Source organism: Hetaerina americana, unplaced genomic scaffold (assembly GCF_022747635.1).
Source record: "Hetaerina americana unplaced genomic scaffold, ioHetAmer1.1.p SCAF_9, whole genome shotgun sequence".
NCBI classification, from domain to species: Eukaryota; Metazoa; Arthropoda; class Insecta; order Odonata; family Calopterygidae; genus Hetaerina; species Hetaerina americana.
In genome coordinates, this window is record NW_027287538.1 from 9,844,355 (window position 1) to 9,872,277 (window position 27,923).

The following is a 27,923-nucleotide window of genomic DNA, read 5'->3' on the forward strand; positions in this document are numbered from 1 at the left end:
ATTAAATATTTGTTCAGCAGTCAAATCATGTTGAATAATGAGTTTATTTTAATATTTATAAATAATTACTAACAATTTTTTTAGCCAGCCAATTACTTTTCACTAGACACTTTGTATCTCTGAATGTCAAGATACTCATTGAATCTGATTGGCCAGTCAACAGAAAATTCACAAGGTCCTTCAAGATCCATCAGTGTTGGAAAATTCTTAGGGTATAATTAATATTCTTAGAGGGGTTTTGCTTCACTGCATTGTGTCTTTAACCACTGACACAATATATCATGCATTTAAGGGATTTTTGTTTTGTAATTCTATACCCATTCGTTTGGTAGCTTAAAGTTTTATCGAAGAACTATGCAGTCTCCTTCCTTGATTCCTAGTTTTTATGGAGTAGTGGCTCCTATTCCATACTCATTAATCAATTTATTTGCCAGTTTACCTGCATCCAAGTGACATAATATTTCACCTTACTTGTGAATAGTTAGTGAAGGTTGCTTCAATTTCATTTGCAGAAAGGATGATTATTTTAAACAATCATAACAAATTTCACTAATAATTATAAATTAAGGAGTGATAAGCTAAGTTAGAGTAAATTAGTTGATTTAAAATCCTGAAATTGGCGTAACTCTAGTGATGTTAATCAATAAAATGCATTAATGGTGAAACATTCATGTTCATATGCAGTGTTCTTAAATAAATACTGCTCTTTTTCATGTGCTTCCTATGTCACAAGAGAATCTACCATTGATTATTTTGCAGTGTAATCATAATGACAGTTCGGACCAAACTGAAATACTTTATACATTTCACATTAAAATCAAATTTTGAAACTTTTTCAGTGGTTGATTTTATATTTTTTTATAGCAAGAAAACATCAATATTTGATTTTTAAATAGGGGTGGTTCATCCCGTTGGTATGCCAACTATGGCTATTATAAAAAGCATCCTTTAGACAGTTACAGGCTTACACAATAGCAAATTCACTGAATAGCCTTTACCCATTCAAATTCACCCAATTATCTTGGGTAAACTAAAACCCTTAATTACATGTCATTTGGCTCTGCCCACATGTCTGATTTTATCCCAAGTCTCTCCTTATTTTTTTTCATTTCCTTCATTCTCCTTGTAAAACCAATGGTTCATCAATAAATATCTCTTCCCAGATTAGTATATTGTCATTCTATTGAACTGGTTTAATTATGGTCTTGTGCCATAATTAAACCAACTAAGTGACCATCAGAAATACATATCTTTAGATTGTTGTTAAATCTGAGCACTATGAAATGAATATTAATTATTTTAATAATAATAATTTTATTTCCCCAATTGACAAGTACATAGTATGGAACAGAACATCATACAATTATGTAATCGTATAGGGTACGTCAAGAAGTGCAGTAACTGGATTACTAGCCAGAGAAAAAATAAATAAAATTACACCTACATACATAATTAAGAATTTACACAATATAAAATTCAGAATTACCCAGCATTGAAGTAGTCGTTCACACTGTAAAAACATTTTTCATTATAGTACATAAATAACTTATTTTTTAAAATAGAGAGTGATTTCTCATTTTTTAAACTAATGGGAAGCCTGTTGAATATTTTGATGCACAGAGAACGAGGTCCCTTGGACATCATTGTCATGCTAGCAGTCACTACACACAGATGATTTCTTGCCCTAGTCCCATAGGCGTGTGTGCCATTATTTGATGGGAATAGAGGCATGCTCCTTTTTAAAAAAATTGCCGAATTATAAATAAAAACACCAGGGACTGTTAAGATGCCAAGGCTTTGAAAGAGAGGTCTGCAGTGGGCTCTATAGGGTTTATTGCACATGGACCTAAGCAATTTCTTTTGAATAATAAATATTTTATTTAACTTGGTTGATGACCCACTTTCCCAGTTTATGATGCTGTATGATACAAGAGAATAAAATAGACCATAGTAGAGTTCCATACTAACCAAAGGGAGATCCATACTAACAGTATGTTTCAGAATTGAAAGAAGATAGTACACAGAATTTAATTTTTTACTTAGATTTGTGATGTGCAGGTCCCATTTCAGGTATTTATCAAAATATATTCCCGAAAATTTATACTCGTTAATAATTTTACAGTTATTTGACATAGGCTGAGAAGTACTTTTAGCAGAATGGCAGGTTTTTGCAGAGAAAATCATGGTCTGAGTTTTTGTTTCATTGAGAATAAGGTTATTCCCATAGCACCACATGCCCATGTCTTGAATAATGGTTTTACCTAGAGACATCAAATCTTCAAAGGATTTCTGATACAGCACAATGCTCACATCATCTGCAAATAAGACACAGTTACCGAGAGGATTTATATGCAATTTTTTGGGTAGGTCAATGATTGATATATATGTATATGTATATGTATAGTTAAATCTTTATCGGGAAGTAAGAAAGGGAGATCTATGCTAACAGTTAGAGATAAGGTGGATAAGGTAATAGTTGACACAGGAAAGATCCAAGAGAGATGGAAGGAGTATATAGAAGAATTGTATGCTAAAGAACTTATACCAACAAAGTTAGACATTGAAAAAGAATATGACGTAGCGGAGGACAGCTTAGGTCCAGGCATACTAGACCATGAGATAGAAAGGGCATTAAGGGAGATGAAACTAAATAAGGCCGTGGGGGTAGATAACATTCCCGTGGAACTTTTTAAATGCTTAGGAAAATGTGGGAGGAAGAGGCTATATGGGCTGATCCGTAGTATTTATGAGGAGGGAATCTGGCCGGAAGACTTTGTGAGATCAGTTTTAGTTCCTATTCCGAAAAAGGTAAAGGCTACATCATGTGAGGACTACAGGATGATAAGTTTGATATCCCACGCAGCTAAAGTTGTTCTCAGGATCATAAACAAAAGGATACAGAGTAGGGCAAATGATTACTTAGGGGATGATCAGTTTGGGTTTAGGAAGGGGAGAGGTACGCGTGATGCCATTGCTGTAATGAGATTATTAATCGAGAGGAATATAGAACACAACCAGGAGGTATTTGCCTGTTTCGTAGGTTTCGAAAAAGCGTTTGATAGAGTGAATTTGGAAAAACTAATGAGTACTCCGAAAAAATAGGAATAGATTGGAGGGAAATGAGGCTAATCCGCAACCTGTACATGTCTCAGACTGCTCAGGTACGAGTGGGGAACGGGGAGTCCGGTTGGGCAGTGTTAGGAAGAGGTGTAAGGCAGGGTTGCCCATTATCACCATTGCTGTTCAACCTGTATGCAGAGGAAATGATCAAAGAGGCATGGGAAGAACTGGAGGTAGGAATGAAAGTGGGCGGGGAATTCGTAAAATCAGTTAGGTTTGCTGATGACCAAGCTTTAGTTTGTCCGTCAGCCAAGGGGTTGCAAGCATTGCTTAGTGAATTGGAAATTCAGTGCAACAGGTATGGGATGAAAATCAATATTAATAAAACAAAGGTTATGCGATTTTCTAGAAAGAGGAAGGCTAGGCTAAACATTAAAATAGGAGTGCAAAAACTAGAGCAGGTAGAACAGTTTATGTATCTCGGTAGTGTTTTGGACCAACATGGTCAAAGTGGTAGGGACGTAAGGAGAAGAATTGCGCTAGGCAAGGAGGCCTTTACAAGGAGGAGGGAGTTGATGACAGGGACTTTGAGTAAGGATATTAAGAAAAGACTCATAAAAACTTTGATATGGAGTGTAGCTATGTACGGCGCGGAAACATGGTCATTGAAGCAGGAGGATAGACGTAGATTGGAGGCTTTTGAAATGTGGGTGTGGAGAAGAATGGAGAAGGTGAAATGGACAGAGAAGGAAACAAATGAGGAAGTACTTGGTATGGTGGGCAAAGAGGGGGTTTTTTTGGGAGAAATCCTATGGAGGTAGGAAAAGTGGATGAAGGATTTATTGACCGGCAGTGGGATGTTGAAGACTGTGATTGAGGGGAGAATGTTAGGCAAACGAGGAAAGGGAAGGAACAGGATAGGGATGTTGGACGGGATGAAGGGAGGAAGAAAGTACTCAGAGATGAAGAGGGACCTGAGGTAGAGTGGGATGTTGTGTTTTGCTGGGGGTCACAAGTTGTTGAATTTGTAATTTTGTCCATCCAAAAACCTACCTTAATCGGTAGATTACATAATAATAATAATAATATTGTATGTCATGTCTTCATGAGAAAAGAGATAAATTTGAGATAAACCTCAGGGTTGCCCAAATGGTGAATAAGAACCTGCAGAATGTAACAGCAGCACTCCTTGCACCAAGCATGCAAGTGGAATACAAAGTAGCTGAGACAGTAATGAACATGGAGCAATTTTCACCCCAAGAAAAAAATTATACAAGAACATTAAAGGCAAATTAAGGTATTAAAATGTATTTTGCCTGTACTCACTTATAATAAAGATGAAAACTAGGGATGTTGCTGTGTAGCTTGAGAAACATCAGGATAATACATGACTTAAACTCTAAGTGTTCGGAGAGTGAGATCAAATGTGTCCTCTTAGGAGGGTTACTTTGGTGATGATTTAAAACACAGCACAAAACTCAAGGTCCAATGATTCACTCTTGGCTCGTGAAAGAATTGTATATAATTTGAAAACTTTTTTGTCCTCTTGTGCATTTGAAATGAAATCCTACTCCCATTTAGACTATAGGTATACAATTAATATGAATATTCATAAAATATCCTCAACATTTTATAGTACTCTTCTTGGAGAATGCAATGCCCATTCATAAAAATAATTTCTGAAAAGTGATGGGGATATTCAGATAAATCATTCAGCTAAACATTAGATATAATTTTCATCTGATTCCTTCTAAGTGTAAAATCTTAAATCATGTATCCTTATGCAGGAGGGAGTTACTAAATGGAAGAGGATCTGCATATCAAGTCAAGGATCTGTGTTACAGTATTGGCCCTTTCAATGGCTTCCTGGGTTTTGACACTTAAAGTCATCTTTAAGTGAAGATTGCATACATGTTTGCGAATATATACCCTTGTTGATGAGAGGAAGGAGGGAGGGGGGGTTTGGAGGATTTTGAGTTGGTGGGAGGTGGAGACTGATTGGTTAGGTGAAACGGGCAGAAGAGGGGATACACAGTGGGGGAGGAGGAGGAAAAGAGAAGCACTGAAGTTGATTGTTACACTTTGTGAAAATTGATGATCCTTGAATAAGTAAACCCTGCACTTGCCGACACAAATGTCATTACACCACTAACATTCTGAATGCATTGGCAACATAGGATACTTAATGATGTTACCCATGCATTTAAACCGCCATCAGTGCAACAAAGTGCCAGTGATAACTTTTTTTTATGTGTGCAAAAACCTTTTCAAATATATTTTCCATTTTCAGCCACTTTATAAGGGTGAAAATATAAATTTACAAGAACATAGAACTATCATCAAGTGAATAAAGCAAAACATTTTTTTTTTTCAAGAAAGCCAAACCAATCATATAGCCAGGAAAAAAACAAATGTCTGACGAAGGATGAATTAAAAAAAAGAATGGCACTTGTGGATTCATATGCATTGTATGATACTGATTGAAATAATGCAGTGTAGATAGTTAGTGACTTATTTGTTCCATAGTAAAACTTTGTATTTGCACGTCTTAAAGGAGGATATGGAATTATAATGGCTAATGAATTCAAAGGAAATGACAATTGGAAAGTAGGGATTGTACAAAAATGTTTAAATTAAAACATCAAATACCTTGGAAAACTTTTTGTTTTGTAAAAATAAAAATTCTAGCAAAAAAGCAAGATGACTCAGAATGATGTATGTATGTAGTCCACCCCAGTTGACTTGCATTCTTGTAATATCTTGGCCAATGCAGCAGCAGTGGTGTATATTAGGCACCCCTCCTGATCTGCTCCAGCTGTGTTGCTTTGCGTCCACCGATGAGCATCAGATACATCTATTCCCATGTACTCATATTTCATTAATATGTGATGATTGTTTAACATTTAATTTATTGAAGTTGAAGTGTCTCTAATTTTTTTCCTAATTTCATCCCAAAACTAAAAAAAAAAATCAGGCATTATTCAAGAATTGCTCCCCTTTTACCTAACCCTTCTACTCTGTTAGCAATGAAACTAAATAAACTTTTGGTGACCTTCATTTAATTGCTTTCTAGATGCAATATCTCCATTTTAAGAATGATTGTACAGTTATAATTTGTTTATTTTTCACTTTTAAGTTAAAGGTTTATAAATGCTGGGTAAAAGTGAAGTTAGGCTATGAATGTTGAACATTTTTTTCTACTATAATCCTTAAGATTGCTGGAAAATATCCCCTATCGGTCCCTGTTTTTCATCTGAAATTCCATATAACCCTCTAGGGTGAGTGTTGGCTGTGATCATGGGGGACCCTGCTCCGACATCCCTGAAGGGAAATGTTTCCCATTGCTATGAATGCATCGGTGCTCAATGCAGAGCCCAATTTCCTTGAAACCACCATTTACAAGTCAATTTCCTCTCTTTTCAGGCCATGTAGAAGTAGTGGACGATCGTGTGACAGTCTGTCGAGATGCTGCAAAGGGGAAGTGCACCCGCTCTCTTTGCAAATACTACCACATCCCCATTCCCTTGCCTCCTGCCAACGAGATGGCTGCTGCAGTGGCCGCTGCTTCGGCTGCGGGCTCTCCATCCGGGGATGGTTCTCGAGAGAGTGGGGGGGTGGGGAGGGGGCAGTCGGTGCCCAGCCCCGACCCCTCATGGGCACTCCTGCACCATGCCCTTGGCAATACGGCCATCACCCCAACAGCATCTACAACGGGAATCATGACTCGTGGGCATATCTGAGCAGAAAGTTCTCAAAAAAAAAATAATACATATATATATATATAAAAATAAACAGCCCTCCCTTCTTTTCCCCACTCCCAAATGTAATGACCCTTGTCATATTTAGTCACTGTGATCTGGGGAAGTAAGGAGAGGAATTGAAAGAGGTGAAGGAGGGTGTGGCAAAAGGAATATTTTTCCTCAAGCACATCATTTGACTGGCAGATGGTGGTAGAGCACAGCTGTCAATATCGCCTCTTACTCCCTTGGGCATCACCATCCTCTCCCCCTCCCCCCTGTATTGTTTGTTTAGATCATTAGGTTCATCTCTATCTCTCTAACACAATCTTGATCAATGCTATTTCTTCCTTCCAAAAAGTTTCAAGTCCATTCCTTTCCTCCCATTTATTTTCCTGCCCTTCCCTATCCTCCCACGAGGAATATACATAAAAAAAGGAACGTGCAATGAAAATGCTCGAGTTTAAAGATTTCCCAATCCCATATCGACGGACACGCACTGTTTGTTCGTCCCCTTGTCCATGGTTTCTTGGCGTGGTGAAGTGATATAAAGAGGAGGATGTAAATGTATTGAGGTGGGCGTTGAGGCGAGGAGTTTGTGGGCGTTTTTATGGTGGCTGTGGAAAATAGGGTGGGAGGTTTGGGAGTGGATGTCATAAGGTTTACTTGGAATCGGGATGTGTGCTCAGAGGAACTGTTTCTGACCTCAGATCTCGTCATTCTATTAATCTATTAAAATAATTTTTGTTTGTGTGTGTGTGTGAATATGGGGATCGGAGGGAAAGTCTTTTATTTTTTAATTTAACCACTCATGTATATATATACACAGTTATGTATATATACATACATGCATACATACATATGAACAAAGTATCACTCTCTCTATTTAAGAATTTTATTATTATGTTGTTTGTGACAAAATAAAAGTGTTTTAAGATTTATATAATGTCATGTAATGGCACGAAATATATTTGAGCTATGGTGTTGAAATTAAACAAAAAGTAACATCATAATATTTGAAAAAGTTAAAAGTATAAATATATATAAAATAGAATAATGGGCAATGTAGTTAGAAGTATTTAAGGGATCACATTGTACTCAGAAGAAAAAAAAATTATTGTGTCGGGAGGCGAAAAGGCTGTGGAATGAAGATTTCAGTGAGTTGCAAAGATAAGGTAAAAATGGGATTGGTTTCTCTGCCCTCTGCAAAAGTGTTTGTGGCAGTCTTTTATACTATTAGTCCAAGTTTTCGTTTTGTATCATTGAAAGAAAGAAATCTCTATTGCCCTTACTTATGAAGGCAGGGGTACTCTTGAGGTACTGTTTTGTATTGTACCGTACTAGTAAGTAACAATATATATTATATATGATCATATATATGTCCCTAGGTCTCGACTGTACATAGATGATCAATTATACATGAAGGACTGTATGTTAAATTGTAAAGAAGCCCTTGAAAGATGAATAGTGTCTGGGCTGTGATGGTCGTAAATGGGAGGCATTGTAGTCACAGTGATCTGAGTTTGGAGAGCACTAAGACAGTGAAGAGGTGAAAATAACATCCTTCCTCTTGCACTACATGCTGGTTAATTTTAGGTGTGATGTAAAGGCTTGAAGGCACAAGATCAAAAGCCAAATGAAGATAGGGAGTCATGTTTGACACCAACAATGTTACTGACTGAGTTTTCTTGGGCTCAACATGACTCATTCTGGAAACTTTTGCTTCTCTGAAACATTAGTTATACGTTGCCATGTGCAAAGCCAAAAAATTAGGGTTACTGTAAATTCTTTAAAAGAAACATGGAACCATTAATATTAGTTACCAATGAAGGTGATTGATGTGACATGATCTGGTTATGTTTCTGAGGAGAGTCATACCAATTTGTCCCAAACGTCAATTGGTTTTTGAAATGTGATGTTTAGTGTAAAGTTGTTTGTGAAAAAGCCCAAAGGAGCAACAGTTTATAAAGCATTCAATGCAATTATTCCAAATGTTTTTTTCAACGACTCGACTCAAGAATAATTGCAAATAACTATTCCCGCTGCCAGGTCATGATCACTTTATGGTTAGGGAATATGAATTAATATTTGTTTTGTTTTTGCATTTTTCTTTTAAGAAATCATGATTGGTTCTAGTCAGACGGGTAATGATAAACTCAGTCTCTAACTGGTGTTCTGTCTTGGAGGCTGTGACAAATTGTGTTAGGATGTTTCTCCTTTACAAAAACTAGTGCAAAATGGACTGAAGAGCCTCGCAAGAATGAAAGTAATATCTGGGAGAAGAGAAGCCGAAGAATTTGAGATATTATGAGATGATATTCAAAAAGGAATAAAGAACACTGTCTTAGGGTCTTCTTTGCACTAAAAATTGTACTCCGTGATATCTCTCAGATGAAAGAAGTGCCACATTTTTTTAAAACTGAAGTAAATGTTCCTGAACAGCATTTAAGAATCAAAGGTAGGTCAGGGGCAGCACTCATATTTCTCCCCTCTCATTCACTTGGCTACGTGGAGGACATTGTTTTGGTTGGCTAATGTAAGTTGCTGCAAACTTGTTTGAGAACTTCTATTGATTTGGTTGTTTTGGTATTTAAGGGATAGATATGTATAAAAAAAATAAATCATCTATTACTGTATAATTGTGATAACGGTAGAGAAAATAAGGAGGGTTTTTAACTGTTTTTAGGCTGTAACCCTAGAGTTTTTAATTTCTAAGTTGTTCTAAAGAATGCATTGTTTATGTAGTTTTAATCCTTTTATATAGATCATTTGATTTTTGGGAGTGCAGATTTGTACCTTGTTGACTATTTAATCAATTAGTGGGCAAGGAGTTAGTTCTAAAAAGTTTTTGCAGCAGTTAAATCAGCAGCATAATCAGTGTCTTCAGAAGAAAAAAAAAGACGTGTACGTAGTTATAATAAGTATGGTGAATTCTTAAAAACTGGAAACAAATAGCATTAGGATCATGAGCAATCATTGAAGGGAATGGCAGTTGCATTGAGGAGCTGGAAATGGAATTGGAAAGAAAGTAAATAATGTTTGGCCAACTTGTTTACCAAGTGAATAATGTTTGATGTCCATTTTTTCCCTTTTAAATAGCAAGGTTTAGAACAGGGATGAGCTTTGGAAAGGTGTGAGAACCACATGCATTGTGTTTTCAAAAATCAAGGTCAGAATGAGCTTGATTATGAGCAGGGTTTAGTTTGTGTTGCACAAGTGAAGGGATTGATGACAAACGAGAAGAAGTGCTTCTATAATTGTTTTGCGTGTGTTCTTAGGAGCTTTTTGCTGGCACTGTTTCAAGTACGCAAGTGGTGGCTACTCTCCCATCTGACCTCTTAGTCTTATCATTGGCTTTGTCCTTAATTGAAGGGCAGCTTGGCCAATAGGGAGCCAATGGCCAATATGGGCAACCCGGCCCAATGGCTCTGAAGGAAAACATATCCCGAAGAGCCAGCGCTTTGTTGCTTCCTTGGGAATGGCTTGCTTTCACCCCAAATCGAGTGAACCAAAATGACTCTTATATTGAAATATACCCACAATTGCGACAAACAAAAAGTAAACTGCTTGATGTACTCTTATAGTGTGGCATCATGATTTTTGCATGCAGCTTGTTCATTCTCCGTACCTTCTTGCATAGAAACCTAAAAATACACTGCTATATTCGCTCTTATGGATCTCTTTGGGGGCTCGGAGCGAACCTGTGAATATTTCAAGTGCTGCAATGGAGTGTGCATAGTTGTGTCCTCGTGCATAAGATTATACTCAGTTTGACTGGGCAGAGGTTGGGTGAAGTGAGAGAAGAGAGGGAGAGGGTACAGATGTCACTTGTTATCCATTTTCTGTCGAGACACATCATAACCTTTGCTTTAACCTACTTGCTCTTCATTAGTCATTGATTTGAAGGACCTCTTCGCCTACAGAAGACTTGGTGGCATCTGTGGTGCTCTTAGAGCAAGTGTTTTGACGTGGGAATCTTTCTGTGCTAGCAGTGGCTATTAAGTATGGATAGTGCAAAAAAAACAATCGGGAAATCCTTCAGCTCTGCCCCGTGAGGTCTCAAAGTGCTCTTTGCAGCTTCATACTTTTACATTGCCATGATTCACCCAAATCCCGTACAAGTGGCTTTGCATAAAATTTGGATACAAAGCACTTCCATTCTTACACCTTTTTCTGCTAACAGAAATAAAACCCACTCATTTTATTTCATTGAAACTTAGTCTACAAGGAAAGATTTACTTTCCTCTAATAGGAAAATGTTCACTAAGAGGCTTATGTGTATTCTTTATGAATAGTAATTGTTAAACTTATGTATTAAACATTCATGTGTGTGTGTTGAATGAAGTAAGAATATTAGTGTGATACATATACCAGTTGTTGATATTTCAATCTAATAATGAAAATCACACACATACTCCAGTATGAGATACATTTAAAAAGAATGGACATGCTTTGTTCCAGAATGACACCCTGCATTTTATATTGCATGTATATTTAGAGATGATTATTAATATGATTATTACTAATATTATGATTAAAAGCATATAAGTAGTTGCCAGCTTTTTCATTGTGCATGAGGAGTGTCCAAAGTTTAAATAAATTTTGAAAATGAGATTGAATGTTAATGAAAGTTTTCTCTGTATTCAAAATGGAAATTTAATATAGTCAGTTGGCTGCATTTTATTCATGATCATTGTTGATGATTTCAGTGAATTTTGAAAACCAAACTTTGGACTCCCTTGCTTGTTTTCAACCCTGCTGTAACTTGTATTGAATTGTTTTTGTTGGCTGTGAGAAGGCACTAATTGATGCATTGAAAGTACAGGTCTAGGATAAAAGGAAGTTTTACTGAGGGTCCCTGACTTGCTTGATGGCAAGTGGGCAGGGACTACCAATGAAAGAACTAATTGGTTAGGTATGTGCAGGAATGAAATATTTTCCTCAGCCTCCCTTAATCACTTCAGCCGTTCCTGGAAAGGCTGGGGACCATTGTTGCTAGGTTGAATTTCTGATTCACTTACCAGAGGAAAGACATATTTTCTTTGATTCTAAAAAAAATAACCTCCTGGACATAAAATTGTGGAAATCTCTAGTAAATGAACATTCTGGGGGATGATGTTAAATATGCTGGTTTAAGAGTTAATCTCTGTCCCTTCTCACTTCTTACCTGTCAGTATATAATATGTCCAAGCCACAGGAATATCTCAAAATAATTGTTACTCTTATAAAACTTGAGGTATTATATAAGGACAAACGAAAGCATGTTTGTATTTTTTTTATATTTTTTATTTGAATGCAATGAAATTGACTAATATTGTAAGTGTCCATGACTTGTGTTTACAGTGGTGTTTTTGAAATGGTGGGATCTTTTCATTGGAAAGCAGTTTTAAAGAGTGTAGATTTTTATATGTATTTTAAATTATAGCCACTCCAGTTTTTAAGTTCCTACGAGAGGTTATATTTAAGTGTGAGTGGTGTGATCTGTGTGACAGTGAGTGTGGTTGAGTGAATGCATGCATGTGAGCGTCTAGTGAGGAAGGTGTTTGATAAAACAAGTGATTACTCACAAAGTCCTTTGATTTTATGGTCTTTCTCAATAGCACTGAAGGGCCATGTGTGGTCACATGAGCATTTTTTTGGAAAGAGGGCAACAATTTTACTATTGCATGGTCTACATAATTCTTGACACATCCAGCACCATGTATCAAATAATGAAATATCCTGCCTATGCCTTTTGCCATCCTAGCTTTCTTTAAAATAATTGGTACAAATTTACCATTTCTCTTAAAAAAAAACATTCAAATTCCTTCCTCTTGACAGTAATCGAGTCTCTCATTTTTTTGAAATATGTTCGGTTTTCGTCCTTAATCTTTGAAAATGTCGAAAAGTTTTTTCTCTGCCCCCCACCCCATCCTTCCCCCTTACCGTTCCGTTCACATTATCTCCAATTACAGCAGGTATTTGTATTTACAATTTATTTGCTCACAATTGAATCCTCCCCCACCTCCCCCTCACTTTTTCATAAGCTGTTGTTCTTTTGCAAATTTCTTTTGCCTGCGTATATTTTCTTCAAGTAACCACTCTTATCTCCTTTTTGGGTCTGCTCATTTGGACGTACCTTGAGGAAGTTGGTTACTATCCCGCAGGTTGGGCAATGGAGTGTTTGGAAAGGAACCAGCGAATGAATGAGTGGAGGAGGAGCACTTCAAAAGAAGTTAGCGCTAGTGTGCTTTTTATCTTGTAAAGTATATTTTTTTACCATTCAATTATTTAACATTTGTTCCTGATACCTGCTCCTACAGTTTTCCATGCTCACAGCTGCATCGAAAAAGGAAGGCTCATAAGGGCATTTTTGTTATTGTTTTGTTTCATGACTTTCTCTCTTTTTTTAGTTTATTTTGTGACTTTACTTACCTTGTTCTCTTGGCCGACTACCTTCCGCCCATACACTGGTCTCCAATTTAAAACAGACATAAAACTTTCTTTCCACAGGAGATAATGGCTCACTGTGATGTAATTTAAAAGAGCTGAATACTATTTTTGCTCCCAATAACCCTCCATACAATTGATGATTGTGGGAAGGTATTTGTTTATAAGAATATCAGTGCAGAATTGGTGGCCATAAAATTTGTAATAATAATAATAATGATAGTAATTGTTCACTTTTATTTGGCACCCTTTAAGGGTGTGAAAATGCAAATCATCTTTAAGTTATAACCCTTGATCTGCTCCTCTCAGCAACTTCGTGAGGGAAGTGTTGTCATCTAGTTGTGTATATTTTTGGAAGAACTGATAATTAGAAGGAAAGTTGAGCCAAATTTTGTTTGAATCTTGTATGGAAAAAGTTGGTTTTATAGGATATGGCTCAGTATTTTTTCATTTTTATTGATAATTTTGTGATATTTTTAGTAAAGATTGTTATTTAAGTCTCACAATATAACCATTACTCGTACCTTGTTATGTTTATATATTGTTAGCAAAGTTACTTTGACGCCCAGTCTGAATATTCCTCTATATGAGGGATGAGCAGATGCCCTTTAAGTGTGTGAAATTTTTTTTTTCACTGGTGTCAAAAGTGTTTTTAATATTTCATTTGATATTTACTCTAGAATGTTAATTGGGGATAGAGATGAAAGAATGTAATGCGATGACAGCAGTCTTTTTGTTACATTTAAACCATTGTTTTTTTTTGTCAACCACTTGCAGAAATGATTATGTTGTCAATGGTAACTTTATGTTGGTCTGATTCCTAAACTGTCATGATTTTCCCAAGTGGTAGTTATGTAAAAAATGTAATGTCTTTCAAGATATTTTGCACACTAAGAGTACAGGTGAAAATTAAATAATAATAAAAAGTGCTCAAAGTATTGGTTTATTTTAAGGAATGCTTTGTGGAGTGTTGAGCAAGAAAAATGGTTGAAGAAATTAAATTTTTTATAACATTTTAAGAGTGGTCTGCTAATAAGCAAATGGTTTCCAATACAAGAAAGCTATCCTATTTGAAAAGGAAGGCTGAAAATAATTTTATTTTTTATTGATGAATGATGCCATTTATCAGTTTGGGGTGCTAATGGAGGAAGGATTCATTTTAGACAGTGCCTCATTCATATTTATAGGTAAATGCATACTTCTCATTTGAACTTGATGAAAAAACTGTATGGCTTATGTTAAGAGACTGCAAATGAAATATCTTGAAAGAGTCAGTAGAGAAAATGATTTAAATTTTGAGAAGACATTTTCCAAATTAGCAATTTGAAATGGTCTCTTTTAAACGAAACTGTGGATGCAAGTTCAAAAAAATATCACATTCCATTGCAAAAGTCTAGCCGATCCTACACTTGCATCTGGTATTGTGGTAATTTCTTTTAGCCTTCATTTTGGTGAAATGTCTTCCCAAAAGTATATTTCCATTATGACACCAAATCACTCTCACATCAGACCAGTCCACTTATTGAATTTATGTCTTTTGACTGTCAGGCATTGCTCCTAAAATGCATGATGGGATCTTAATCACTTTTGAATGCTTGCACACCAAAGGGTCATGTTGAAAGTGACACAAAAGGGGTCAAATACAAGGGAAAACCCCATTTCTGAGTACTAAATAAATCATTCTGTGAAATGACGTTACTGTTTTTTTTTAAGTACGCCTCAAAAAATGTTCCAAGTAAAATTGGATGTTATAATCAAACAGATATTTGGATAGAACATAAAAAGATATAATTGTATTAGCTGAATAAATAACATCTTGCAAACAGTGCCGTAGAAATGGTATTATATAAGGTAGTAAAATCAAATTTTAATGGATTTATTAGTCAAAAAGTGATTTTCTGAATTCTGATTTTCTTATAAATTTTCAAGTGCAGGAATTGTTTTAAACTGATGACAGCTATTGTATTCTCTCAATCATTCAGGGGATCAAGTAAGACTAAAAATTCATTGTTTTGATTGTTGGAGAAACTTCTGTTAACCTGACCTCTTTATATGTCTGAATAAAACCCTCCTAAGGGTTAGTTATTATTCTGTGTATCACAATTAAATTATTTTTTAAAAGGCAAAGGATGTGAAGTGACATTTCAAATGCTCATAACAAAACTAGGCTATGAGATTCAATTTTTATTGTAAACTTTTTTCAAGTGTCTGATATGTTTTGCTTATCAAGGCAAAATTGATTAAAATAGCAGAAAACATTTTCCAGTGTTATTTCGATAATAAATATCTTGTTTAAATGCCATTATGTAAAGTGATGGCCATATTCATAAAAATTTACTGAACAATGCATTTATGTTGTGCTAACATTACTAAATACAGGTAATGTTAAGCGAGTTGTATACACAATATTATATTGCACTTTATACTTCTTTTATCAAAATTTTATCTCATAACACTTTTTAAAGTCAATAAAGGGTGAAAATGTTGTACATAAGAAAGTTGGAACACCTATTTTCAAAGAGAAGTACTTTACAATGCTATCTGACATCTGTGGTAGAAGAAAAGTTTTCACCATTCGACTTTTCCTTTTCGTATTCACTCAGAATATCTTCCTTCACCTTAGTGTAACTAATTTCACTAGATCCTGTTTCCTCCACATAAGTATTCATGGCTTTGATGAAACTCTCGAGGGTCTCTCTTTGTTCTGACCTTTCCAAGTGTTTTTTACGAAAGTAGAGAACAGCATCAATGTGGCTCCTTTGCTTCTTGGCCAGTTGCAAAGCCCTTAAAAATACACAAAAGGGGATGAGAACAGGCTAATACAAAAACGTAAGTTACCAAAGCCACATTTAAACTCTTTGCAATGCAAAAAATCAGATTCCCTTACCTTTCCCAATGAAAGAACTGGATGTTGATCATGATTGCTCGGAAACCTATCCCTGATCGAATTAACATTCCCTCCACTTCATCTGTTGGGTGCCCAGCCAGTAGTGTCATCTCTGCCTTGCGAATAGCAGGATTTGTTATACCCTGATAACCAAGATGTAACCATATAAGAACAAATTCATCAAGCAGTTGCTTAAGTTCACTCATATTATCCCCCTCTAAAACACGAGTGTTTACTAGATAAAAATTTACACTGTTGATTATTTTATGGGTAAAATAATCCTCAAAATAACTTTACCCCTGTTCAAGAAACCCAATCGATCCTTACCTGAATATACTGTATGTGATTTACACGATCAGCTTCTTCAAGTGATGCATACGCTTCTTGGGCAGGGCCCAGTTGCCCAGCACGAAGAGCAGCGCCAGCAAGACATGCCCACATCAGTTCATGCAATGAACTCGCCACTACAGTATCGCCAACTGAACGGCATATTCTTAAGGACTGCTGCCAACTAATAGGGGAGAAATGTACATCACTCCAACATTAAAAAAATAAATAAATAAGCTACAAAACCCAATAATGAATGATAGCTTTTAAATCTCATAAAAAGGGGAAATGAAATTCAACGAGAACAAATGACCCCTGAGAATACTATGGACAAAAAATCAATTAATTATTCTGATGGGAGAAGAAATTAAAATATATAATGATCCATTTGTTGAAAGTCAATCATACAATGAAGTGTGAGGCATTAATTTGAAATTAAAAGTAAAAGACTGAATTGGGAATAAGGGATCAAGCTTTTACATAAGCTACCTTAATCTGAAATTTATAAAAATACACAAAATATGACTGGGAAGATACTTTGATAATGAAATAAAATTATAAAGATGGTTGAACCTAAAGCTCATTCACAGCATAATAATGTTGCATTGAATTGGTATCCTTATAAAATATGCAAATGGATAGCCTGTACAAACAATGAGAATTTGTGCCGTCATAATGAATTGAATCACCTGGAGAACAAAAGATAAAAGTTTAAAAAAAATAACTTTAAAAAAATCACAGCATGAATATTCTGAGTTGTCTACATAATGTAGAATTGACTTGCTTTTTCATTTCATTCCTCATTAAATTGCTGTATATCATACCAAAGAAAAATAGGGTTCTCATAAATACAACTCTTCCTCTTTATCAGTTAATATCACATGATTGGGTCGCGGTAGTCCAGTGGGTAGAGCGTTAGACTGCTGACCAGAGGGTCCCAGGTTCAATTCCCGGGCAAGGCACTCTGGGCACCTATGGCTCCACCCAAGCTAAAGTGATTCTTCGGGTACCAGGTCTTCCTGGGAAACCATAACCGGCACAGGGAAAGGAACTGGCCCCCCTTCCCTGATGTGTGAATTTTCACACGCCGTATAGGGCTTGGTACTGGGTGATCTCTACCACGAAACCGACCTTTGAGTTGATTACTGTGTTTATGGTTTTTTTTATCACATGGTTAGAAACATTTCTGTGGCTTCCTTATAGTTGATTGAAACCTAAAGCATACCTTTGACAATGTAAGTGGAAACTCAATAAGGCAGCATGTGGAGGTATTGAAAAACCAGTCAGCGCTCCATCCATCCTTCGAAGCCACACTTGAGATCCTTCAAAGCTCTTCAACAGCAGAGTGCCTCGGCCAAATTCACTGCGGTATATAAAAAACATGCTACTGGTCAGTGAGGTAAAAATAACATGAGTAATTTTTAGCCAACCAGTCCCTAATGGCAATGAAGGAAACAGTATGCTGAAACCAGGAGAAAAAGGCACCTGGTCAAAGTACAAGTTTATAATTATGCTCTACTAAACTACATAACTTAAAAGGGCACATCATATTATCACTTTCTTTCCTTGATACAACTTTTTATGAAATTTTACATTACCTTAAGATTGAGGATTTAATCCTTTTCCCTTTTTTTTAGGCTTTTCAGCCTTTTCTAAGAACTAATGGCACTGCTCATTCTAAAGAAAGCCCTAGTTCAATCCTTGTCGAGGAAGAAACCTCCATCGTGACCATATTTTTTTCAACAAAAACTCTACCTACCTAGATTCCCTTTCCAGTACTGTTCTTCTCAGTAATCGTCGGTCAGCATATGCAATTGCAGGGTAAGTCCACACTGTCACAGAAGAGCCACAAGTGGCAGCTAGCATATCCCAGTCCGAACACCAAGCAAGTGATGAAACCATAGTCCCTGTGTGTAAAAAACAAATACAGAATTATGTTCAACTATCATATACATACACAAGTTGATAAATTTCTCCTTCCATGTGCCTGGTGAAATATTTATGGGTCAAAAAGTATTATTCATGACAAAAAAATATTAGTTCAAAAATAAAAATCACACATTTAATAATTTGGACACTTCATGGATCATACCTATTGATTTTTAGTTATTCAATTGTTTGTTTATTTTAAAATACATTTATTGATTCTTATTGTTGAAACAAATGAGCATAACTTTTGTTCATTTTCTTGCTTAAACCAGCACCAAGTATTTTTCATTGATGTGCTGTAAGTACTCGCGAAGTAACTCTCTTAGACTTATTCTTGAGCATATACACTACGCTATGTCTATATGGTCTAATGTTCTTGTCTTACCTAATTTAATTGTGTGCCTTGAGGTATTACGGCTCCCTGCATAGCGTAATGCAAAGAGGTGAAGATCACCGTGCACATCAACAAATGAAACCATAGGATCTTCCTCCATAGCAACTCTCACTGCCTGAGGAGCTTGGTTGACGGCTAGGTGCAGGATGGGCAAACTATGTGAGAGCATTGGAACTATTTCTTTTCCAACACTGGACCCACTCATTCCACAGCCCAAATCAAAGAGGTGAACAGCTGAAAAGAAAAAAATGACAGTAAGATGAAAGAGGTGCTTTGATCCATTCCCCACACAGCTTAAGATGATAAGTAACAATTATTCAAGGCCCGCACTCTCAGCAAAGATGTTCTATTCTCAAACTCTTTATTTTTTAAATATTTGACACAAGAAGATATATAATTGAAATCCCATCCTTCCATGTGGTTTTCAATTGATGAATATCCATGATGACTACTCATTTTCTATATTCCTAACAAACATGCTGTCTTTTTTTCGTGATTTCCCTCCCCAGTCTTTGGAATCTGATCACGAACTGTTTTGGATCATTCCTCGTCATTGTATGTGTCACCAAAGTTGGTATTATTATAGCTTTGGCATATGCCGTTCATTATTATTCGAACTTGCATATAAACATCAACAGAGTTCGACTTTTGCATATATTAACTAAAATTATCTTTGAAGAATTTAGTCAAAAAACTTTACCTGGCACTAATTTATGCACTCTGTATTTTATCTTTATTAATATAATTAAAATGCATTTTGGCAGCAAAGTGAATGAAAAGAAGTACCGTATTTTCCCATCGATAACGTTCACCTTATATATAATGCACACTCAGAACTTTGTAGCTATCATGAATTTATGAATTTGTGTAGATACCGTGCGTCCAGGGCTTCATAGTTATATTGAACGTTTATAGTTGCCATGCATCTGTATATACGTATATATATATATATATATACACATATATATATACATACATATATATATATACATATATATAATATATATACATATATATACATGCATATATATGTATATATATACATGTATATATATACATATATATATATATGTATATACAGATGCATGGCAACTATAAACGTTCAATATAACTATGAAGCCCTGGACGTGTGTATATATATATATATGTATATATATATATATATATATATGTGTATATATATATATGTGTATATATATATATATATATATACATATATATATATATATATATATATATATATATATATATATATATATATATATATATATATATATATATATATATATAGAGAGAGAGAGAGAGAGAGAGAGATATAACGATTGTACGGAAAAACTCATACGAGCAGCACAATAATGGGCTGACACAATATAACACATATAGAAAAGAATAGACACATTTAAAAGAACACTCACACGGTAAATTGTTCGAGCTTTCGGCCCTCTCAGAGGCCTTCTTCGAGAGAGACTTCAAGAGAGATTCTTTTCTATATGTGTTATATATATAGATATATATATATATACATATATATATATATATGCGCATAAAAATTATATACAGTGCGTGTAAAAATACATCTATATCGGATGTGTGTGTGTAAAAATTTGCCTATGTTTGGATTTTTTCAATTGTCATTACATATTGCGCATCGTCATTTTTTCGATCATTTGAACATTTTTGCATAGATGACGCGAGGGTTATCAATTGGAAAATACGGCACCATTTTCTTAGCAGACTGCTGGTACATACATACCCTTGTAATCTGTCTGATCCCTAACAGCAAATAGCCCAGCTCCGAGGGACACAGTTTGTGGATGTATTGGGAGGTCTGGTCTTAAAGTCATCCACTGAGGGGAGCATAATGGCCTTCCATTGTAAGAATACACAGTCGGTCCACTGCGCTCCCACAGCAGGAAGTGCCTGCCAATCAAATATTTCCGACAAACAAAAATGAGAAAAATAGAAGTATTAAAACAAGTTGACCACTGTAGCTCACAGGAAAGTATAAAATCATATATTTTTTCAATATTGTCTGGTAAAAATGCAGACACAAGTGTACCTGTGGGCTAGTAAGAGAAGAGTTGCCGATGAGGACTCCTTAATCGGAACAACAATGGACGGAACTTCTAGCCGTGAGACATTCCACACATAGCAGTGCCTCTGAGTTAAAACCACTAAGTGATCATGGTTTAAAACAGCACGGACAACCCTTTCACCACTTTCTCCAACTTCAAGCTTGACATCTTTGTCCTTGCCTTCTGCCAATACATTTCGCACCAATACATTTCTTTTTCCAGAAATAAGGACTTCGATATGCTTCCATTCCAACTGCCTAAAATTGAAAACATTATTATGGACTATTGACTGGACAGGAGTGTAACTTCTTGTGGTATAACAATCGGGGGTTTATTCAACCTACTTAAAATTATGACTAATTGTTGTACTTTAAATAAATCTTAAGAAATAAAGGCAAACACAATGAATGTATGAAAAAAATAAAGCCACCATTTATTCATTTTGTAATATTAGGATTCTCACTAAAGTCAACCCCTGGATGCTGTTGTATCTGCTAACTTTGATGATGTTACCATTTGCTAGTGAATGTCAATTTTCCTTTGATCATCACAACCATCCCTTAACTCAAATTATCAACATATAAGCAGAGTACAAGGAAAATGTTGGGCTGAGTTTTGTTTAGAGAAACAAGATATTTATTTGGTAGTTGTGCCCATCCAAAACCTACCTTAACTGGTAGATTACTTAAAAAATGAAGAAATTTGTCAGTTCCAATGTTACCTTGAAATGATATAATTATTTCAAAATATATTTGATTGAAGTTATTAAAGATGTATTTATTCCATTTTACACTTCATATACAATGTCTTTGATAGAATACAATGAGAAATTATTTGTCTGTTTCATAGAATTTGAGGAAGCGTTTAATAGAGTGAACTGGGTGGAATTTACAAATGCATTGCAGAAAATAGAAGTAGATTGGTGGGATAGGAGACTTATCTGTGACCTATACATGTCACAGACTGCCCAGGCACGAGTGGTGGATGAAGATTTCAGATGGGCAGTATTAGGAAGAGGGGTAAAACAGGTTCATCCATTATTACCAGTGCTGTTCAATGTTTATGGGGAAGAAATGATTAAAGGAGCACATAAAGAACTGTTGGTAGGAATGAAAATCAGTGGGGAATTAATATAATCAGTTAGATTTGCTGATGACCAAGTTCTAGTTTGTCAGTCAGCCAAGGGATTGTGAATTGTTGAGTTCATTCAAAGTTCATTGCAATAGTAATGGGATGACAATAAATGTAAACAAAACAAAGATAGTTGTATGCCAGAAAGAGATATGCCAAGTTAAACTTTGAAATAGGAAAGCAAAAACTAGAGCTGTGCAAAGTTTACATATCTCTGAAGTGTCCTAGAGCAAAACGGTCTAAGTAGTAGGGATGCAAGGAGAAGAATTGCACTAGACAAGGAAGCTTTCACAAGAGGGAAGGAATTGATGACAAATACTCCAAGTACACATGATTCGAAAATTTTGTTAAACCTTTGATATGGGGCTTAGCTATGTACAGTGAGAGAACATGGTTACTGAAGTAGGACGATAGGCATAAATTGGAGGCTTTTGAAAGGTGGGTACGGAGAAGGTAAAGTGGACCAAAAGGAAAACAAATGAGGAAGTTCTAGGTGCGGTGGGGGAGGAGAGGGGATGGCCGGGAGGAATCATAATGAGACAGGAAATACGAGGGTCATCCGGAAAGTAGTACCCGTTCGTGAAATAAAGACACAAAAGTAAATATTAACAAACATAAAAAATTTTATTTGAAAGAGGATACTTTAAACTACTTCTCAACATAATCTCCAAGCAAATTAAGGCATTTGTCATAACGTGTGACAAGTTTCTGTATTCCTGCTGCATAGTCCTTCGCCGCCAGCTCATTGAGATACGCGAGGGACCCATCTTGCACAAATTTTTGCATAATGCAGATGGTGTTTAACAATTTCATGAACAATTGTTCGAGAAACATTGGGAAAATGCTCACAGATGTCATCAATTGTGACGCGCCGATCGTTCCTCACGAATTCGTCAACTGAGCTCACCAGTTGGTCTGTAATGACAGACGGTCTCCCCGAACGCTCATCGTCGTGTGTGTTCCCCCTCCCCATGTTGAAGTTGCGACACCACCGCCGAACAGACGACTCGTCCATTACATTGTCTCCATACACCTCCTTTAATTGGCGATGAATATCACATGGGCGAACGTTTCTTGCATTGAGGAATTTAATCACTGCCCTCACTTCACAACTGGCGGCGTTCTCAATTTTTTTAAACATTGTAAACAATCACAGAAACAACACAGGCAATGCTAGCGTCACGCAACTTGGCTCAGAGAAGGCAGACAAGCCACTGAAGCTATCTGACCTCGTCCAGCGGCTACTCGCGTCGTCAGCACTTCATGCGGCACGAACGGGTACTACTTTCCGGATGACCCTCGTATGAATGTAAAGCAAATTTATTGGTATAGGATAGGAATGTTGGATGGAATGAAGGAAGGAAGTATTATGGAGTTGAAGAGGGACTTACTGTAGGGCCCAATTTCAGGTTGTATTTATTTTTTTTATGGGAGCAAAGTTAATATATTGTGTATAATTGGTTGGGTCTATTCAAAACCTACTTTAACTGGTAGATTACCAAATAATAATAGTATCTTGCCTTAATACCATTATTTGAGCTTTTTGTACAAAGTAGAATCTTTTTCATCCAGTCTTACTTTAACTGGAAGTTGTGTTTTTATGAAAGCTTTCTAAGTTACAAACTCCTTAGGAAAAGAAGACTTGGAAAAATATACTTATGGAAAAGTGGTAATGTTTAATTAGCAAAGATAGCAGACTGGATAAAACACTTTGTCTGTCTTGCCTTAGGCCTAATGCCAAAAAGCACTTACCAAATTTTACAAGAATATTGGTATAAAAATTTCATTGGGTCAGGTACATAAGAGTACATTTTTCAACAAATCGTAACAGGTCTAGCAATTCAAGGTTAAGAAGCAAAATGGTTTGTATTATACCCAAAATTATTTCATTTTGACTAATGACATAGCAAAAACAAGTCATGCCCTTTGAAGAAGTAGAGTTTTCTTATGAAAAATGAATAGAGGAAATCAAAAGCCATTATGATGTACTCGTACAAAAGTAAATTTGCTGAATAAAAATACTTATTGCCATATATTTCTTTTGATATTTTAAAATAGGTGATATGATTGCAAGTAATGGGTCCAGATCATGACTTCAAATTTCATTTTAGGCACATACTTTGATTTATCCATACTTATGAGCAGGATAAACCCTGTCTAATAGACTAGGGACTACTTTTGGCTAGAAATTTAGTGGAATCAAAATAAAAAGGTTTCCCTGTACACTGATAAATATCGACAACATGAAGTTATATCTAGAATTTCAACAATATATTACATTTGCTATAACTCCATTCCATCAAAATTAACCATGTCAATGATAATTACTGTCCTTCGACACATAAATTTCTTAAAAATTAGCCAACTAAAGCTTGAATAAATGAAAATATAGTGAATAGTGCCAATTACCATTGCCATGCATCTCTAAATCCAATAAGGTATCATAAGGGTAAAACAATAACTTCCCTGGCCATCATGCAAATGCGAGGAACTAGTCTATCAAATTTCAAAATCTTTATTTGCATATGAAGGCTATCACAAGGCTGCATAGGATAATTCTAATTAAGAAAAAGCAATGTATAAATACTAATGTACACCAAACTCTTCAAAAATTAAGTGTACATGGTGATATTATGTTAAGACAGAAATACGCATTTCTTCTGAATATTTTCAAAAGAGGCAAAACAAAAACCAAAAACAAAATCTCTTACCAATCTTTTATTAAGGTAAAATGAAAAAAATACATAAAAAAATATTAACAATATGTTTCATTCCGTGCACATCAGAAATGAGGAAATACTTGTAGGTGCTCAAGTGTTTTTGTGAGAATATCCTTACCAATCTACAGTGTTTGCTAATATCACATGGCCATTGCTACATGCACCAACTACTCTGGTCCCATCGGCATTCCAGCTAAGAGCCAAAATACTGCCAGTTCCTGGTTTTTCCTGATAATGCGACCACTGAAAAAGAGACGGAGCATGATAACATGTACCTGCTAAGAGTATGCCACATTCAGAAGTCGAAATATGAGAATTAAAAGTGATTCATGTAGAGAAAGTGTAAACCAACCCCTGATTTGTCACAGAGCCTTATTGTGTTGAAGGATCCAAGGGCAAAGAATTCTCCACCTGGGCACCAGGCTAATGATGTAACTGGAAAATTTTGTTCGGCAGAAGAGTATAAAAGGTGTCCAAAGGAATCCCATACCTGCAATGAGAACGGCATTCACCAAAGGAAATTCTTTAAGGCACGTAGTTTCCTGAAGAAAGATCAATAATAGAAATAATTATGAATTCATCATTTGGTTTTGAAAAGTAAAATTTGAACATTTTGCCATTTAATTACAGATTTGCAAAATACTCACTCAATCAAAAAATATACAAAAAGTCAACCAGCGACAAAATATAAAGCTAAAGGTTATAATTTCTGTACAACCACTGTAATCAACCTAAAAACTGGTTTGATAGTTCAGGAAGGGCCTTGCTAGGTACTAAACTCAATGGTGTGTGATATTCACTAATTAAAGGTAAGTGGGCTAGTTCCTTTCCTTGTGCTACCTGTAGTTTCCTAAGATGACAGCGCCCCAAAATATTCACGTAGAATGGTTAAGGGGGTGTCCAAAATCACTAGGAAATCAAACCTTACGGTTTGTGGCCGACGCATCCTATCCTGGCCTACAATATCTCCCTTTTTATTGGTCTTTGGGACGCAAAATAATATTTTACCAATAGTTTCCACTATGTACTTAGAAAAAATTTTATAGGTACTACTAATTCAACCATACAAAGTTCATAAACAAAATTACAGAAGGCAAATGCTGAAAAGAGTCAGAAAAACAGCTTGTCTAGAGTGCAAATAATAGAAGTAGTACATAAAACGTTCAAATGATTCAGCATTTTGTCCATTGTACACTTCCAGCATTCACTACTGCATACCAGATGCTTCAGAATAACTGTCGTTCCTTCATTTAGCTTTTTATTTTACAAGAATTCCTCACAAAACATCAATTTTAATTAAATTATAAGTGTGCTACTGTCAACAATGTCAACAAAACTGGCTTGAGGAATTATGCAAATGTCTGCTGTCCTCGTTGGAAGATATGGGATGTGTACGCATAAGTATTACATAATGATCAGGTACCAGAGAATATGCCACAGTGTTACCTGATGTAAGGCTGCCAAGACAAAATGTGGGAGATTATTAGTGGAGTACCAACAAAACAGCAGCTCAAGGTTCATGATTTCAAATTTGAGTATAACAAGAAATCAAAATCAGAAGGAAAATAATATGTTAAACATCAATCAATATTTATGCTTTCATACTTTTATCCAAGTGTTTTGGAACAATTCCTATTCATTATTTGATGCTAAGTTAGAAGAAATATGTACGTTTTATCTCAAGTGGACAAAGACAATGATAAGAGAGAAATGCTAAGTCATCAAGCTGGCGTATCAAAAAATAAACCACGTATCTATCAATATAAATATGATCATCCACGTTTGAACTCTTCAGAGAAATAATTAATATATTACTTACTTTGTATCGACAATCTTCTCCGCCTGACACAAGCAGGTTGTTGTTAGGACACCAATCCAAAGCTAATATCAGACTATCATGGGCCTTTACCTTAATAAAAAGTGCAAATTAATTGGCATTCATTAATAGCTTATTCGGAAACTACAAACATTCTAAAAGATGCAAAAATAAGGTTTTCAACAATCATTTTACCTTTAAAGGTTTTGCTCCTGGCACAAGGGATCGAAAAAATAGGGTTGATCCTGAACCATGGACCACGGAATTTGCATCTGGTGCCCATGATGCACAATGGACTGCTAACGTTTCGTTCTCTATTGCGACTGGTTCCAAAGACCAACGAAGAAGACCTGAGCGTGACCAACCTTTTACCCATCCTTCCTCTCCTCCTGTTAATTTAATATGCACCAGTATTGATTTCCTCCCATTCCTCAAAAGTTTAACCAAAACACGATCAACTAATATAATTAATTGAATATATACTGAATATTACGAACTTATACTGCAAATATGAGAACATCAAAGGTCGGAGTATCCTAAATATATTACTAGTAACGATTTAATTAGAAAGAAAAAAATAGTTTCTAGCAAGAAATGAACCTCTTTTGAAACAAACCAGTTAAAAAGGAAGAACCGTCATTATTCCATCGACCAACAAGCACCGCTCCTTTGTGAGCTTCAACACTCTTTTCAATTCTTCCATTTTTGCCGATGAGGTGAAATTTCCCTGAATTAATTATATTTGTTACATTTATTAAAATATTTACACAAATTATGCTCGGAATGGAGCAGACTACAAGCCACAAAAATGAAGGCCAATAAGCATTAATAATATGCTTTAGCATTAGTATTTCACCTTTAAATTTAAAACTTGATTAATAATGTAAATAGCAGCTATCTACTGGTGCGAACGAATAAAAAATCAGTGCTTCGTGATAATCGGAAGTATCCTATCTTACCATCAGAAGAAGTAACGAGTATTGGGTCATAACTAATTTTATTACTAGCTTGCTTTAGTGGGAGACAATGTAGATCAGTCGGAAAAACTTCATCAGGAAAAACTGTGATTTTTTCTGAGCTTTTGCTAATCAAATTCCATCGAAAGAGAACGTGATCATCACTAAAATACGAAAAATATGAAAACATTATTGAAATATAAGTGTATATTATTTATATACATGTTCCCAACACTGACCCGCAAGAATAAACCTCTTCGTTGGAACTCCATCCAACACATGTTACAGTATCAGTGTGATTAGATTCACTGTGAAGGTATGTTTTTAACCTCATTATAAAATGCTTCTTTCATGGCTTATTATGTATACAATTCGAAAACATTCCAATGCGCAAAAACGTTATTCATTTACTGATGTTTGTGAATGCCTTATCGTAGTACCATGTTCCGCCGCGGAGGGCAG

At 35.6% G+C, this 27,923-nt stretch overlaps 2 protein-coding genes across 5 annotated transcripts in view; one reads left to right on the forward strand and one right to left on the reverse strand.

Moving 5' to 3' along the window:
• mbl (splicing regulator muscleblind) overlaps positions 1-14,919 on the forward strand; it is an 825,097-nt gene extending 810,178 nt beyond the window's left edge. For 2 of the 4 annotated variants that reach the window (XR_011703029.1, XR_011703030.1), the window contains one exon: positions 6,484-6,595. Coding sequence is in view for 2 of the 4 variants with exons in the window: in XM_071597906.1 (XP_071454007.1) it covers positions 6,484-6,800 (317 nt within the window). In the remaining 2 variants the exon portion in view is untranslated. Of the gene's footprint in view, positions 1-6,483 lie in introns of all 4 variants that reach the window. The other 2 variants (XM_071597906.1, XM_071597907.1) reach the window with 1 other exon arrangement.
• A 665-nt stretch (positions 14,920-15,584) lies between these two features.
• On the reverse strand, positions 15,585-27,832 carry Oseg5 (intraflagellar transport protein Oseg5). The gene is made up of 15 exons (XM_071597898.1): positions 27,701-27,832; positions 27,465-27,625; positions 27,122-27,232; positions 26,701-26,894; positions 26,509-26,598; positions 25,042-25,179; positions 24,808-24,932; positions 20,823-21,095; positions 20,517-20,683; positions 18,755-18,997; positions 18,200-18,347; positions 17,666-17,803; positions 16,441-16,624; positions 16,114-16,256; positions 15,585-16,010 (listed from the first exon to the last, which is right to left on the reverse strand). Exons 1-15 carry the CDS (start codon positions 27,793-27,795, stop codon positions 15,764-15,766), a joined length of 2,457 nt encoding a protein of 818 aa, XP_071453999.1. The 5' UTR covers positions 27,796-27,832; the 3' UTR covers positions 15,585-15,763.
• Between the last annotated feature and the right edge of the window lie 91 nt (positions 27,833-27,923).

Bases quoted from the DNA above. Each gene is read 5' to 3' on its own strand.
- Oseg5 (XM_071597898.1), bottom strand. From the start codon at position 27,795: ATGAGGTTAAAAACATACCTTCACAGTGAATCTAATCACACTGATACT. The intron at 17,804-18,199 runs GTAGGTAGAGTT...TATATACCGCAG, and splicing joins GTACTGGAAAGGGAATCTAG to TGAATTTGGCCGAGGCACTC. The intron at 16,011-16,113 runs GTAAGGGAATCT...TGTATTTTTAAG, and splicing joins CAGTTCTTTCATTGGGAAAG to GGCTTTGCAACTGGCCAAGA.